Source organism: Leptonychotes weddellii, chromosome 2 (assembly GCF_054177405.1).
Source record: "Leptonychotes weddellii isolate Sample4059 chromosome 2, ASM5417740v2, whole genome shotgun sequence".
Taxonomy (NCBI): domain Eukaryota; kingdom Metazoa; phylum Chordata; class Mammalia; order Carnivora; family Phocidae; genus Leptonychotes; species Leptonychotes weddellii.
Window position 1 is genome coordinate 146,559,902 of NC_138370.1, and position 14,520 is coordinate 146,574,421.

The following is a 14,520-nucleotide window of genomic DNA, read 5'->3' on the forward strand; positions in this document are numbered from 1 at the left end:
CCTGGGTGGCTCAGTTGGTTAAGCGACTGCCTTCGGCTCAGGTCATGATCCTGGAGTCCCTGGATCGAGTCCCGCATCGGGCTCCCTGCTCGGCAGGGAGTCTGCTTCTCCCTCTGACCCTCCCCCCTCTCATGTACTCGCTCTCTCTCATTCTCTCGCTCTCAAATAAATAAATAAAACTTTAAAAAAAAAAAAAAAGGATACACACGTGGAAAACTATTTAAAAAGAAACTAAGGGAATGACAGACATAAAATTGAGGGTAGCAATTCTAAGGGGTAGAATCAGGAAGGATACACACATAGTTTTGCTCGTATTGGTCATCTCATAGTTCTTATTGTGTTTCAAACTTACTTATATACAAGTATGCCTTGCTATCCAGACCAGTTTGGCTTCTGAGTTGGTTGGTAGGTAGCGAGAGTTCAGATAATGAGGAATTTGTCTAAAAATTATCAGAACATTCAGTTCCTATGTCTGGATGGCAACAGATTTCTATATTCCTTTTCTGGTACCATATAGAACATTATTACTAAAATTAAAACTTAACCCAGGTCAAGGATGTCACCTCTAAAAGGAGGCATTCTGGGTTTTTTTAAGATTTTATTTTTATTTATTTGACAGCAAGAAAGAGCACAAGCACAAGCAGGGGGAGGGGCAGAGGGAGAAGCAGGGTCCCTGCTGAACAGGGAGCCCAATGTGGGGCTCGATCCCACGACCCTGGGATCATGACCTGAGCCGAAGGCAGATGCTCAATCGACTGAGCCACCCAGGTGCCCCGGCATTCTGTTTTATAAACATTTTTGCAGCACCTGCTGGGTGCCAGACACCAGGCTTAGTTCAGCAACGACAAAGTAAATCAAGCATGGTTCCTGTCCTCCAGGAGCTTGCCAATAGAATATAATGTAAGCCATATGTGTCATTTTAAATTTTCTAGGAACCACATTAACAACAAGTAAAAATTAAAGCCCGGTTTAATTTTAAAATGACATTTTCTTTATCTTAGTATATTCAGAATTATCATTTCAACCTGTAATCACTTTAACAAAATTATGAATGCAATATTTTACATTCTTCATACTAAGTCTTTAAAATCTGGTGTGTATCTTACACTAACAGCACATCTCAATTTGGACTAATCACATTTCAGGTGTTCAGGAGCCCTATGTAGCCCATGGCTACCATACTGGACAGCACAACACTTGTGGATAAATTGAACTAGATGATTAACCAGGACATGATAGAGAAATTATTTACCTTTTTTTTTTTTTAAACATATAGCCATTTTATCATCAGAAGCTGTATTTGTAATACTTAAACTCTAGTAGGTGTTATCAGCTTCTTGCTCTCCTTGCTGCTCCACACAGCATGGGGATAAGGGCCCCGTAGCTTGTTAAGAAAACCCTCCGTCTTCCACTCCTGTCTGGGGACCTGCCCACACCCTCGTAAATCTGCCCAGGGCTCCCTCACACACGTCTGCTTATGCCACCCTGCCCTCTAATCTGCTTTTTCTACACATCTGTCAGGAGAGACATAACTAACCATTTGCCAAACGGAAAGACTATCTCGTACTTTACACTAGAGAAGTAACACTATAAACAAAGAAAAAATCCATGGATCTCACATTTACGCTACTGATGGTTAGTTGGGAGCTGCTGTCTGTTTCGTTCAGCCATTCTTTATGCCTCTGTCAGAATGCTTATCTCCTTATTAAAATGTTGACTGAGCATGGTTCTTATGAGACAAGCTAGGAAAATTTGAAACTTAATTTCAAAGTATGCAGGCAGTTTCATTTATTGGTCCACGAAAATGCTATAATTAGGTTACAACCCATTAGGTAAAATAATCAAGTACTTGGAGACATAAACAGGATAATCCATGAGTTTATTGTTCATTACTGCTGAATTTTGTCTGGAATAGTCTGTGTTTTGAAGCAAAATGCACTTCTAAAATAGCTTATAAGGTCCAAAAACAGATACATTCTTTGTTGTATGTGTAAATTTGTGGTTCTTTTCTAAAATAATAATTTTTGATTCCCAATCCCCTCTATAGTTCTAGTTTTTCTTAATTGTATTTTCTTCTCATCCCAAACATTGATATTCAAAAGAGTATCAGTTTGTACAGTTATTTACAAATACGTTCAAAGATACCAGGAGTTTAAAGCCACTGACAGCAATAAATCTGCTTAAAAAAATTTAATTTTATGAAATGAAATGAGTGCGCAACTTGTTGCTTTTTAAAAACCTAGATTTTTGACAATCAACAATGAAGTGGGCAAAACTTACGTACTAATGGGGGAAATAAAATATATTAAACTCACATGAAAGACTAAAACTGCACGCTCTGTTTCAGATCCAGAGTTATGTGATTTGTGGTAGATTAGCCCTAAATTTCACTTGGCTTTGAATTTAAAGCCTCTTCGTGAGATATTTAGCATTGATCAAATTCTTTACGCATGGAAAAGGAAGTAGGTCCTAAACTCTATGGGAAATCTCATTTTTAAGGTATTTTTCTTTTAGCACTTTATAAAAATATATTTTGAATATAATTCAACTGTCTTGGACAGGAATTGACCTTTTAAATCAATTCCCAGATACCCAACGTTTGCCAGCTAAAACAAGTTCTGCAGATGTTAATGGCTCATGTCACTCCCATGAGTGAATAGACAGAGAACACATCGCTGGGTGTCTCTAGTGAGGACAACTGCCAGTCTCGAATCTCTCCTTTCAGTTTTTTGTGCTGATCAGGCGTGGGAGCAGAGGACTCATTGACTGTTTGTAAGCTGCTGTTTAACATGCAGAAATGCTCCATGAGGAAAATGTCTGTGAAGCTTTAACTGCCACGCCTCTGCCGGGACGTGGAACTCAGAAAATAATACCAGGAGAGGCAGGTCTGAAGTTTCTTTGCTAATAAAGGAATGGCCTGGAATGCTACGGGTTTCATAGATTATCGGCAACAAGTGCTTTTCCCGTTGCTGTAGCCGGCAGGAACGTCACTGTCTGGCTTCTCCATTGCCATAAATTACAGCCAAACACGCACACACAGATTTGGCAGGTGCAGGATAAAATCCTTACTTGTGGTGGCCGCCCAGAAGCAGCCCTAGGTGTTCATTGAAATCACTGGCTCTTTTCTAAAGGGATTTTTTTCCTCTGAAATAATCTGACTCCTTCCTAGCAAAATAGGACCTTTTCTTTTCAAATGATTGGTCTCATCCAGGTTTTCTGCTAAGATCCCAAAACAGTGTAGTGTTTCTAAGTTCCAGAAGCTTTGATTAAAGTCAAAGAGGTGATACTTTCCGAGCACATTGTGCTGGAATATGGATTTCTTGTGAATTTAAATAATCTCCATACCTCCCCAGAAAGACTGGTATTTTCTTTCTGCATCCATGGTTCTGGTTGAGTCAAAGGAGGGGCTTTTATGTGCTTATAGTCATTTAGGTGTTGTTTCATTTAGTACAGGCTATGTTTCTAATATTAGAAATATTTTTAGAATATTAGAAATCTAATATTAGAAATCTTTTAACTACAAATCAGACTAGCTTGAAATCAGCCTTTCCATAGACTTCTTCACTATCAAAGACCTTCTCTTTCTCCTTTAAAATATGTAAACTTGAATGCCAAAATATTTGTATAAAGGTGTAGGGTACTATATTGAAGGATTCTGTTCACAAAGCTAAGAGACCATTCACATTTACAAATGTTTACTCACACACAAATTTAACATAATTTTCTCATTGGATAGCATTGATGATTGCAGGTACATTTATGACTATAAACTTTAGAACCAAGTCCTATCCATTAGATAATTTGGTATGCATCTTTTTTTCCGACCAACAGTGATTGGACCACGTCTTCATAGACTAATGAGGCCATAATTTGAAACTTTGTGTTTAAAAATTCCACATATTTCCATCATACTCTAAGATATCTCGAAGAGGTTCTTAGTGTGTATTGCTGCAATAAGTCACAGTCCCCTTCAGGGAGAATATTACTATCACCCGGAGTATCACAAATATGTATTTACATAATCCACATCTGAAAAAGGCCAAATGTGAAAACACAATAGAGAGCATTAAAGCCCGTCTTGTCACCTTGTGTCTACTTAAGCTTAAAAAAAAAAAAAGTCAGCAGCACCACTCTAAGGAATAAACCTAACTTCGTATAAACATGCTAAGTTCTTTTAAAGCATGCACAAATGAATGACCTGGCTCCTAGTCTAGGGCAAATGTTCAGTTTTTTTTCTGTAAACAGATGGAGCAAAGCAAGCAAGAATTTCAGATTTGACTCTGATTCCTATGCTTCTGTTATTGTTGTTGGTAATGTGTGTTACAACCCTAACACAATTTGGACTTATTTTTCATGTGCTATGCTGCTTTGTTTTCTTTTCCATCTCATGAAGCAGACACTCGTTTTTATATATGTTCAATCATTCCTTTCCACTATAAAAAGGAAAAAGATCAATGTGGGTACAGAAGCTTTTCATAGGGAGGCCAGTCTGGGTACATATTGATAAATGGTGAATTTGTAGCAATTCATGCTTCCATAATGAGGTTAAATGAAACGTGAAGTGTAGCAAAGTCCCTGCAACTCTGATTCAAAAATTCACTTGACTGGCATGTCAAGACTCCTTTCCTGCAACAGGTTTTGTTGTTGTTGTTTTGCTTTGGTTTTGTGTGTTTACGTAATCTCCTTGTCGGGCTAGACTTTTTACTCTTCCAAATCAACTTGATTTTTAATTACATCTTAGGTCTGCTTTTCTAAAAGCAATCCATGTATTATTGACTTACTAATATTCACTTAAATTTTCCGTTTGTCTTAAACATGTTAGAGAAAGTTTTTTTTATATTGCCTTTCATTTTGTATCCAAAGTTAAGGCTGCTGTTTTTAAGAAGAACATTATGCTTTATTACATGAAGATTTATGCTTAATCAAGGCATAAATTCAAGTGACCAAGTATTTTTAACATATAAATTCAAATTTCACTTTCAGATGGCTATAATTATCAAGAAATATTTAAAAAGTTTATAAACTTTAACCCATTCATTCTACTTCTAAGAATTTATCCTTAAAAAGGGGGGGCCACAAGAAAATTTTTGGAGGTGATGGATAATGTATATTACCTTCATTATGGTGACAGTTTCACCAGTGTACACATATGTCCAAACTTAGCAAATTGTATACATTAACTGTGTGCAGTCTTTTGTATACCAATTATACCTTAATAAAGCTTTTATTTACAAAAAAAATAATCCATCCTTAGAAAATAGAGATGTATAGGATTTCTGTACAAGAATATTTTGTTCAGAATTATGTATAATGGCAAAAACTGAAAGCAAACTAAATATCCCAAAATAGTTATAGTCACTCTATAGAGGATGTACATCTACTAGTTTCATTTTAAGGGATATGTAACAACTTAAGAAAATTTATTTTATATAATGTTCAGCAGGAAAGGAGCACAACAGGACACTATATAAACCAAGTTTCCAGTAAAGTAACTTTGTGAGTGTATATAAATGACCAATATGAATGTAGCCAACACAGAAGAAAACTGTGATTATATTATTAGAGGAAATCATTTCATTTTCTAAACAAATGTGTTATTTTATATAATCAAAACAACAGTTTATCTCTTTACCAAGAGATATTTATCTCTTTAATTACCAAGATATATTTCTCTCTTTAATTACCAAGAGATAAATATTTTAAAAAGGAATTAAAGCTCTAAAAATATAAGGACAAAATATATTCCCTAAACTGCCTTTTAGAAAATAAGGTTATATTTAATTTTTTAAATGTATGATTGCCTATTAATATTCCTTTTTGACTGAAACTAATTCTGACTTAAATAACAAATACCTTCTGAAAGCATCCCTTCAAATTAGAAAGCAAAACAAAGAAATGCCATTTTCAAGAAAGTTGTGAAAATCCTATGTTAATACTGCTGTTATGCAGCAGTTGAGTTTTTGGATTCTAAGCAATGCATTTATGTTTTTTTGTGTTCTAATTTGGGGGGTTTGGGGTTGTTTTCTTCCTAGATCTGGTTTGCCTTTGTTAATGGCTTTTCTGGACAGATCCTCTTTGAGAGATGGTGTATAGGTCTTTATAATGTGGTAAGTTTAAGACATTTGATTATTCCTGTTTTATTAAATACTTTGAGATAAAGGTTCACCCTGCATTAGACTGCTTGGAGTAATGACCAGTGTGTGCCCTTTAGATGTTTACAGCAATGCCTCCTTTAACTCTCGGAATATTTGAGAGATCATGCAGAAAAGAGAATATGTTGAAGTATCCTGAATTATACAAAACATCTCAGAATGCCCTGGACTTCAACACCAAGGTAGGACACACTGGCCCGGCACATTTGGGGTGGGCAGTGGGACTCGCTTCACTGTTTTAATTCCATGGGGCATCTGGTCTTCCAAAGCCATGGAAACAAACTCCAGGGTTCTGAGTGTGGCAAGTCATCTTTCCCGAAGGTTCTGATGTGGACTCAGAAGGGTTTTTATTTGTTTGTTTTCTTATAAAATTAATGCATAACCACAGTTCACTAGGATTTGCCAGGCAGCAGTAAATTGGGTCTGAAAGACAGACACGAGTGTCCTTTTGGCCCTCAGACTTTCTATCTTTGCAGTGTTGTGGGGAAAGGCTCACTCCTCGCAGGGGTCAGTCATCCAGGACCCACAGGGTCTGTCTTTACATGTGTAAAGTGGTGGGGGGGCGGAGAGGGGCATATATCATTCTTTGTTAATTTTCTGTTTTGCAAAATCACTTTGACTCTATTAGAATATTAGATTGCATTATAATCTCTGGTCAGTAACTCATTTAGTCATAATACTCAGTATTTCCAAGCCATAAAATTTTAAATACAAGATAAAATATCTAACATTTTATCTAAAATCACATTCTAAGTTTATATCCTACATAACACATCATGGACTATTTGTCATCCCTTGGGGTCCGTGGTATTTATTCATCCCAACAAAAAAAAAATCTCATTTTCCTCCAAGTTTAGATTCTGAAGTCTTTCCAATGGCATTTGTTAGTCATTCAGGTTTCTGTTCAGAGAGAAAAAATATTTAATTTTATACCAGGCAAGGCAGATGCCATTTTGAAACTATAATAAAAGCAACAAATATAATACACCTTCACAGAACTATTCCCATCTAATATAGTGCATGTTTATTAGCGTGTCTCTAATAATCAGATGTAATCAGTGCTTCGAATTTAGGACCGTTAATGTAGGATATTTTTAATGTTTATTAATTTGCAAAGCTCTCAAATGATGTTTATTCTCAGTATACCAAGAGAATAAAGCAGACAGGTGCTTCAGCTCCTCGAAGCTGTAAATGACAGTGCCAAGTTGATAGCCAGGATGTTATTCATCTTCTGAGACGAGGTCTTCCTGAACTCACTGTGCATGCGTGTCCAGGTGTGCAAGTTGTGCGAACACAACTTGTTCGCATTGTTTTAAATAACTGAACTTGGTTAATTAAAAAAAAAAAAGCTGAGAAGTGTCTTAGACCATTGGTTCTGAGAAGTATTTTTAATGGTCTCTTAAAACAATTAGTAGTTACAGTATGCAATATCTATGCTTTTATTTTTTAATGTTTTATTTTGGGATTTTTTTTTTTTTTTTGAAATTTACCTATGATGTCCAGTTTATATTAAATATCACCACCTTGCTGTAATGTTTTTTGTTATCTGTGGTGGGTATTTCCAAAGAATGGTAAGACACAGTCAGGACAGATACAGTGGACTGTGAACTCTTGTTTTTCGGAAAAGGAGATTTGAGGGCTGAGAAAGTTCAGGCCTACTGGCATAGTAACAGTAATTCTCACTGACCTGGACAGTTGTATCAACCTCAGCCACAAGTATCCAGTCTACCATAGCTCAGGCTCCACGATGCTCTCTCAAGAATTAACTTCCCAGCCACAAACTTCGCCATGGTACTCTTGCTTATAAACATAAATCGATCCTCACAGAATTATCCAAAGCTATTCCTGGAAAGTCACATCTTTTTACACCCTTTGCGCATGGCAACTTGGACAGTCTTGCGGCCAAGGAAAACACAATCTGTAGTTTTAATGTGGAAGCATCATTCCTTGGGTCCTTTGCTGTTCTTTTGTTGTTTACAAAGTATTTCATTATCTGCAGAGCCCATGCATTTTGAAAAGTCATCAGATCAGCTCAAATGGATTTTGCAACTCTTCTGTCCTTTGAATATTTATACATAAGTTGCCAACCATTTTTTTATAGCGTATGTGGATTTTCTAATGATTTCTATGAAAAACCTTTGATTAAATCCCTTCTAAGTGTTTTAAAATTCAGGGACAAATGGCGACAAAATGCAGAGTTGTATACACAGCAGTCGCTGTGGGTCCCCAGTGTAGGAGCATTGTTGCCCTGAATGATGATGATTACGTTTGTTATGGTAAAAAGGGTCGGAGGTTCTGAGGTCCTGACAGGGGTTAAAGGATTAGCATGTGACAATAAGTATCGGTCAGGAAAATGGAGAAGTAGAACTAATTTTTCTTGCACCCACCTGTGCTTTCTGTCAAATAAAAACTTGTGGTAATGACATAGTGAGGAGAAGAGACAAAGGTTAATGAGTAACACAAGTTCAAATGTGTAACGTATTGGAGCGTAAATTGGATCATACAATCCAGTGTGGCTGGGTGAACTAACAAAGGAGATTGAGATCACGGTGGAAAATTTGGGGAGGCAGGCAACTTAATTTCTGTTGTTTGAACAGCTTAAAACTATTAATACGATGCCAATTTTATTTAGTGTAAGTTTTGCTTGCAAGAAGCACTTTTAAATGACAAAACTGCAACTCTTCAAAGGGCCATAGGAATTCTAAACAGGTTTTCTATAACTTAATCTTTCACATCCTTGCTACAAAGAAAGTACCAGGGATACATGGTCCCTTGCTCTTAAAATACAATAGATATAGAAAAGTAATAACTATTCAGTGATGTTATAATTGTAGGAAGTTCGATGTTGACAGGTGTTAAAAATTGTGGAAGCCTTTTGCAAATTCAGTAATAGCAACGGTGCTTTAAGGAATTACACGACTTAAATGGTATACCTGTTATTTTTGGTATGTAGTGTGTGTGTGTGTGTGTGTGTGTGTGTGTGTGTGGAGGGGTGGGGGGAGAGAAAGAGAGAATGCGTTATATTCTCACCATTGAAAAGTGTACCCTTTTACTGCACATGGGAAAGAGAAAGTAGGGATTTCACCAAATTACAGTCTTTTCAAAAGTCTGTTCTTCGAGAATTATGAAAATAGTCCCACCTAAAGAACTGCAGCACCTACATTTCTTTTAAATATTATTTTCTTTTTCAGGCAGAAATTTAAACTTTTAATACTCAGTTTTTAAAAAGCAGAAAAAATTTTCAGTGAAGCTGAAAAAACATTTTGAGAAACATAAAAATAAATAAATGACCCATGAAGGTCTAAGAGGCAGAAAGTGTCTGTCAGTTCTATTAATTCACAGTGGTGGCCCGACAGAAACACGTTTTGTGAATCTAGCTCACAGATAAAAAGAAAGGTCAGAGTTCACAGAGCTAGTTTATCGCAAATGGTTCTCATGGATTTTTGTTTTCCCTCAGGTTTTCTGGGTTCATTGTTTAAATGGCCTCTTCCACTCAGTTATTCTGTTTTGGTTTCCACTAAAAGCCCTTCAGTATGGTAAGTAGAAAGGATATGAATGCTAAGAGATGACTTTTTACGGTTTTAGAAAAATAACTCATTGTCAATATAGGTTAAAAATTATAGCAGATTTTCATTTTATGCTGTTTTCCTTAACCTAAAATACATGCATCCAAAAGCTGTACACACTTTAAAGATTTTTATTATTCCTTTGGGAGCAAAGTGATTTAATATATGCAAAGCCTTTCTTCTCTGCTTCTCATGTTTTCCAAACTTGCAGAGAGTTAAATTTTAGAACTCTTTCTTCCCCCTCTGTTGATGTATAGTTTGAAGACAACAGGCTAATATTTTATGTAGTCCATTTATTATACCTTTGAGGCTTGCACCAAGCTCTTTATACTGAACCTGATCAGAAATGTTTGTTTTCAAGTATACGTGAGCTGATGTTTTGAATGAGATTTTTTCATATGTTTTTATGTTCATCTTGGAATGGAAGCTTTTCCTCAGCTTGTTTTGAGGGAGTAATTTTATTCTGTCAGTTTGGAGAGAGGAGAGCATGGTGAATTTCCTATGCCCATAAAAATGATGAAGTAGCCACTCGACAAAAGAGATTTCCTGGGATGCTGTGTCCCCCGAGCAGACCTTACCCTGAGATCCCCAGGAAGGCAGCCGGCCGCTCCGGGCCTCTGCTCCCAAACGACAGGAAATAAAAACATGACACATACTCCATCGGAGGATCTGTCTGTCTTTTAGAAGCACAGGCCTTACCTGGCCAGCTGGGCATTAAAGACTGCCCACAGAAGAATGTCCTGTCCATCCCTCCTTGCCCACCTGCAGTCTGTTCTCCACAGGCAAGGTGGTCCTTGCAAAACGTAAACCAGACCAGGCGCCTCTCTCCGTCAAGTTTAGAACAAAATGCACAGCACTCACTGTAGTTAATCCTTCCACCTGAGGGAGCTCCACCATGTCCCCCCCAACCTACCCCCCACCCCCGCATCACCTCCCCCCCATCACCATGCTCCATCCAGCCTGCTACTTGCCTACACTTCTTCCCTCCTCCCCCTCTAGTCCAGCTGGCTCTCCCCCTCACTCCCTCAGGCCTGTGCTCCCAGAGAGCCACCAACGCCGCCCTCCTCTGCCCCCGTTGCTTCCCCTCATTATCCTTCATCTTCTCTAGGGTATCTTCACCAATCAGGGTGTGATATATTTGCTCATTTTTTATTGTCTCTCTCCCCTGTTAGAATCAAAGCTCCCAAAGAGCAGAGAATGGTCAGTGTAGCTCACGGCTGTATTTGCAGGGCTTAGAACAGTGCCTAGCTAGTCGCCGGCGCTCAGGAATCTGTCAGGGCCTGCAGGGGATGAGTGTTACAGGGAGGGCAGGGCCCTTCGTGTCCTAATCAAAGATTTTCATCTCATTTCTTTATTAATTTCTCTGCCGGTACACAGCATACTTCTCATGTTCTAAGCCATGGAAATGAGTGGTAAGAAAATCCAACTAAACTACAGCCTATTGACTCTAGTAGGCCAGGAGAACCACAATGGATTTTTTTTTTTTTGAGATATAATTCACATGCCATAAAATTCACCCTTTTAAATTGTACAGTTCAGTGGGTTTTTCTTAGTGTATTCAGAGAATTGTACAAATTCACCACGATCCAAGGCCAGAACATTTCCATCACCCCATAAAGAAACCACACACCCATTAGCAATTACTCCCCATTGCTCCTCACCCCGAGTCCCCGACAACCACTAATTGTTGTCTGTGGATTTGCCTATTCTGGAGAATGGAATCATGGAATATGCGGCCTTGGTCCATTCATGTTGCAGCATGAATCAGTACTTCACTCATTCTTATGGATGAATGATATTCCCTTGTATGGATTTACCACATTTTGGTTATCCCCACATCTGTTGACGGACAGTTAGATTGTTTCCACTCTTTGAAGCCACGGGATATTGTATCATATAGGGGCTTAGACAATTTCTCTAGGTAAAGTTTATTTTCAAATTGCAAAATCAATATAGGTATGAAAGACTAGGCATGTCCATCTCTTGCTATTTCAACAGCAAGAGAAAAATAGAAAAAGGAAATTTAATATCAAAAGTATCTCAAGCCAAATAACACGTAAAATGCCTTCACAAGTGACAGGGTTTGAAGGGAATTCCCAAGTAACTCCAGCTCCTGGAGAGCCGATCCTAGGGCTCTCTTGGCCTTTGTCTGGGAGACTGCCCAAGCCTGCCACCTTCAGCGGAGGCAGTTCATGAACGGTGCCGCCTGGAGAACCCAGATCTAGCCAAGTCCAGGGCACACGTGCTTTCTCTTCTTAAGACATGAATGGCGTATGGCATAAATTACATTTTAACCTTCTAATGTTGAGGGGTTTGTTGGGGTTTTGCCTTGTTTTTAACTTTTAAATAAGGAGAGGTTTGGGGGTCTTTTTGGCTTTTGAAAGGATGGGGTACACAAATATAAGAGTATATGAAAGTGCAGCTAAATATGCGTTAATTCACTCGCTTCGGCAGTTCCCAAAGTACGGCCTGTAGACACCTTTATAAATACCCATGATGACCTTTTTGGGGTACCTGATGTCAAAATTTCAAAATTTTTGTAGTATTATCCAGACATTATTTTTCTTTTTCACGCAAGGGTGGGTAAAACTGCTGGTACCTTAGCACAAATAGTGGTTCCACTATACTAGTGGGCATGATATTCTTCCCTGCCATGCACCCACATTAAGGAAACAACAACCAAAGCCAGTCTCACTTAAGAATGCCCTCGAAGAAGCTGTAAAACCAAGACATTTATTACATCTTGAAACCTGGTGCACAGCTCATTAATATTCTGCGTGACACAATGAGAAGTGAGCAGAAAGCCCTTCTGCACTCCAGTGAGAGTCATACCAGGCAAGATGCCCTGTGGACCATTCGAGTTGTGAGGTGCACCAGCTGCTTTCATGAGGTTACAGAATCCTGCATGAGTTGAAGATCCACCCAAAGCATCAAGGGGAGCCATTGGCTTTAATGTAATAGAGTACTGTAAGTTTACAATACAATTTCAGGTTCCACACTATAACTAACCCCTAAGAAACCACTTGTCGAGTTTTGATGTAGTATCAAAGAATATCCACACTCATGAGAAAAGATTATTAAAACACTCCTCTCCGTGAAGCTGAATTTCCCTCATATATTTCAACCAGAATATGAGAATCCAGCTGCCTTCTCTTGAACAAGACATTAAAGAGATTATAAAAATATAAAACAAGGCCAATTTTCTCACTAACCTTTTTTGTTTGGGGAAATATTTATAAAATCTATATAAAATATGTATGGGGTTTCTTACTATTATTCCATGGTGCCAATGATTTAATTATTCAGTTATTTTTATTTTTTTTTAATCAGTACATGATTTTTGTTAGCTACCATGCCCTTCATCTAAACCCACAGTTGTTAGTCATTGCTGGGTAACAAAATACTTTAAAATATCTGCCTAAATTCAGCCAAACCTTCCAAGAGCCATATGCCTGGAACCATATTGGTACTCTTCATTCAGTCTTCTGTGGTTTGCATTTATGAATCCCTTTTGGTCTGATGCCAACAACTTCATTGAGAGAAAGCAAGAAGGCTCCCTAAGATTCTCATCTATATTGTTAACAAAGTTCTTTGGTAAGGTTCAGGATGTTTTCTCCTGTCTTCAATGCCTGTAGAATTAGGCTTTCCTTGAACAATTAGTTTGATTTTTTTTTTTTTCCACCTCGTGGATCCTGAGGATTGGTTAACAAGTCAAGTTTCCTCCTTCATGTTGGCTATTGAAAAATTGTTTTTAATTTGTGACCCACATGTGTAACAACTTTGTGAAACTTCTTATAATTTTTTTTAATTAGCCTAGTTTGATTCTGTGGTGTGACACTTGGTTCCCCTTCTTTTGTTCAACAATTATAAATTGATTTATCTTTGAAAGAATTCTGAAAGGATCTCTTTGATTTCCATTTCTAATAAGCCTCTCTTCTTGTCATGCAGGTAATGTATTTGGAAATGGGAAAACCTCCGATTATCTGCTGTTGGGAAACTTTGTTTACACGGTGAGTACAGAGCATTTGCCTGGTTTGTATATAAAATCAAATCCTTTCATACGTGCTCATTTTATTGTCAAATTTAACTGTGTGCATTTCTGAACATAGGGTTGTTTGCACTTCCCTTTAAAAATGAAATAAGATGTTTCGACTATTAAGAGATTATTTTATGTTGGGTTATTAATAAATATGTCACTTAGGCTCACTGACTTGATAGGACTTTGGTTGCTATTATTTTCAGTATTCCCTCTTTCCTCTTAGCTCCCCCCCATTTCCCCTTTTTTTCTTCCTTGTCTCTTTTTCTTCATTTTATTTTACTGCCCTTGTTGTTATTATTTTTTTTTTTTTGCTTTCCTGAATTTATGGCAAATATTATCATACTGTTCTTGGGTGTTTAACCAGTAATGATTCTAGAGTCTCATGAGAACTAAAATGGGAGAAAAATCACTCTTTGGGGACATTCCATTCACACAAGGCATGGAACCCGCTGTGTTAAGTCAGTATCCAAACACTTACAGAGGACACACACATGAGTACAAGCCTGTTCCTGCCATAAAGGGCCAAAAGATGTTTTAAAACCACTTTTCCCTTAGAAAAAAGCACTACTTGGATGCTAACGCCTGAAGTCACGTAGTTGGTGTCTGGTAAGCTTACTACACCCTTTGACACTGAATTCTCAGGCTGATGTTCCTTCTTCTAATTCTGTGTCCCCCGAATGAGGGCCATGTGCTGCTCCAAATACTAAGCAGCTGTCAGCGTGGCTGACTCAGTTGGGAGAAAAAACATAACACGATGTTTAAA

At 37.8% G+C, this 14,520-nt stretch overlaps 1 protein-coding gene across 1 annotated transcript in view; it reads left to right on the forward strand.

Moving 5' to 3' along the window:
- ATP8A1 (ATPase phospholipid transporting 8A1) overlaps window positions 1–14,520 on the forward strand; it is a 185,698-nt gene that overhangs the window by 135,849 nt on the left and 35,329 nt on the right. The window contains exons 29-32 of the mRNA XM_081813165.1: window positions 6,033–6,107; window positions 6,212–6,334; window positions 9,610–9,688; window positions 13,667–13,728. Coding sequence (XP_081669291.1) covers window positions 6,033–6,107; window positions 6,212–6,334; window positions 9,610–9,688; window positions 13,667–13,728 — 339 coding nt within the window. The remainder of the gene's footprint in view (window positions 1–6,032; window positions 6,108–6,211; window positions 6,335–9,609; window positions 9,689–13,666; window positions 13,729–14,520) is intronic.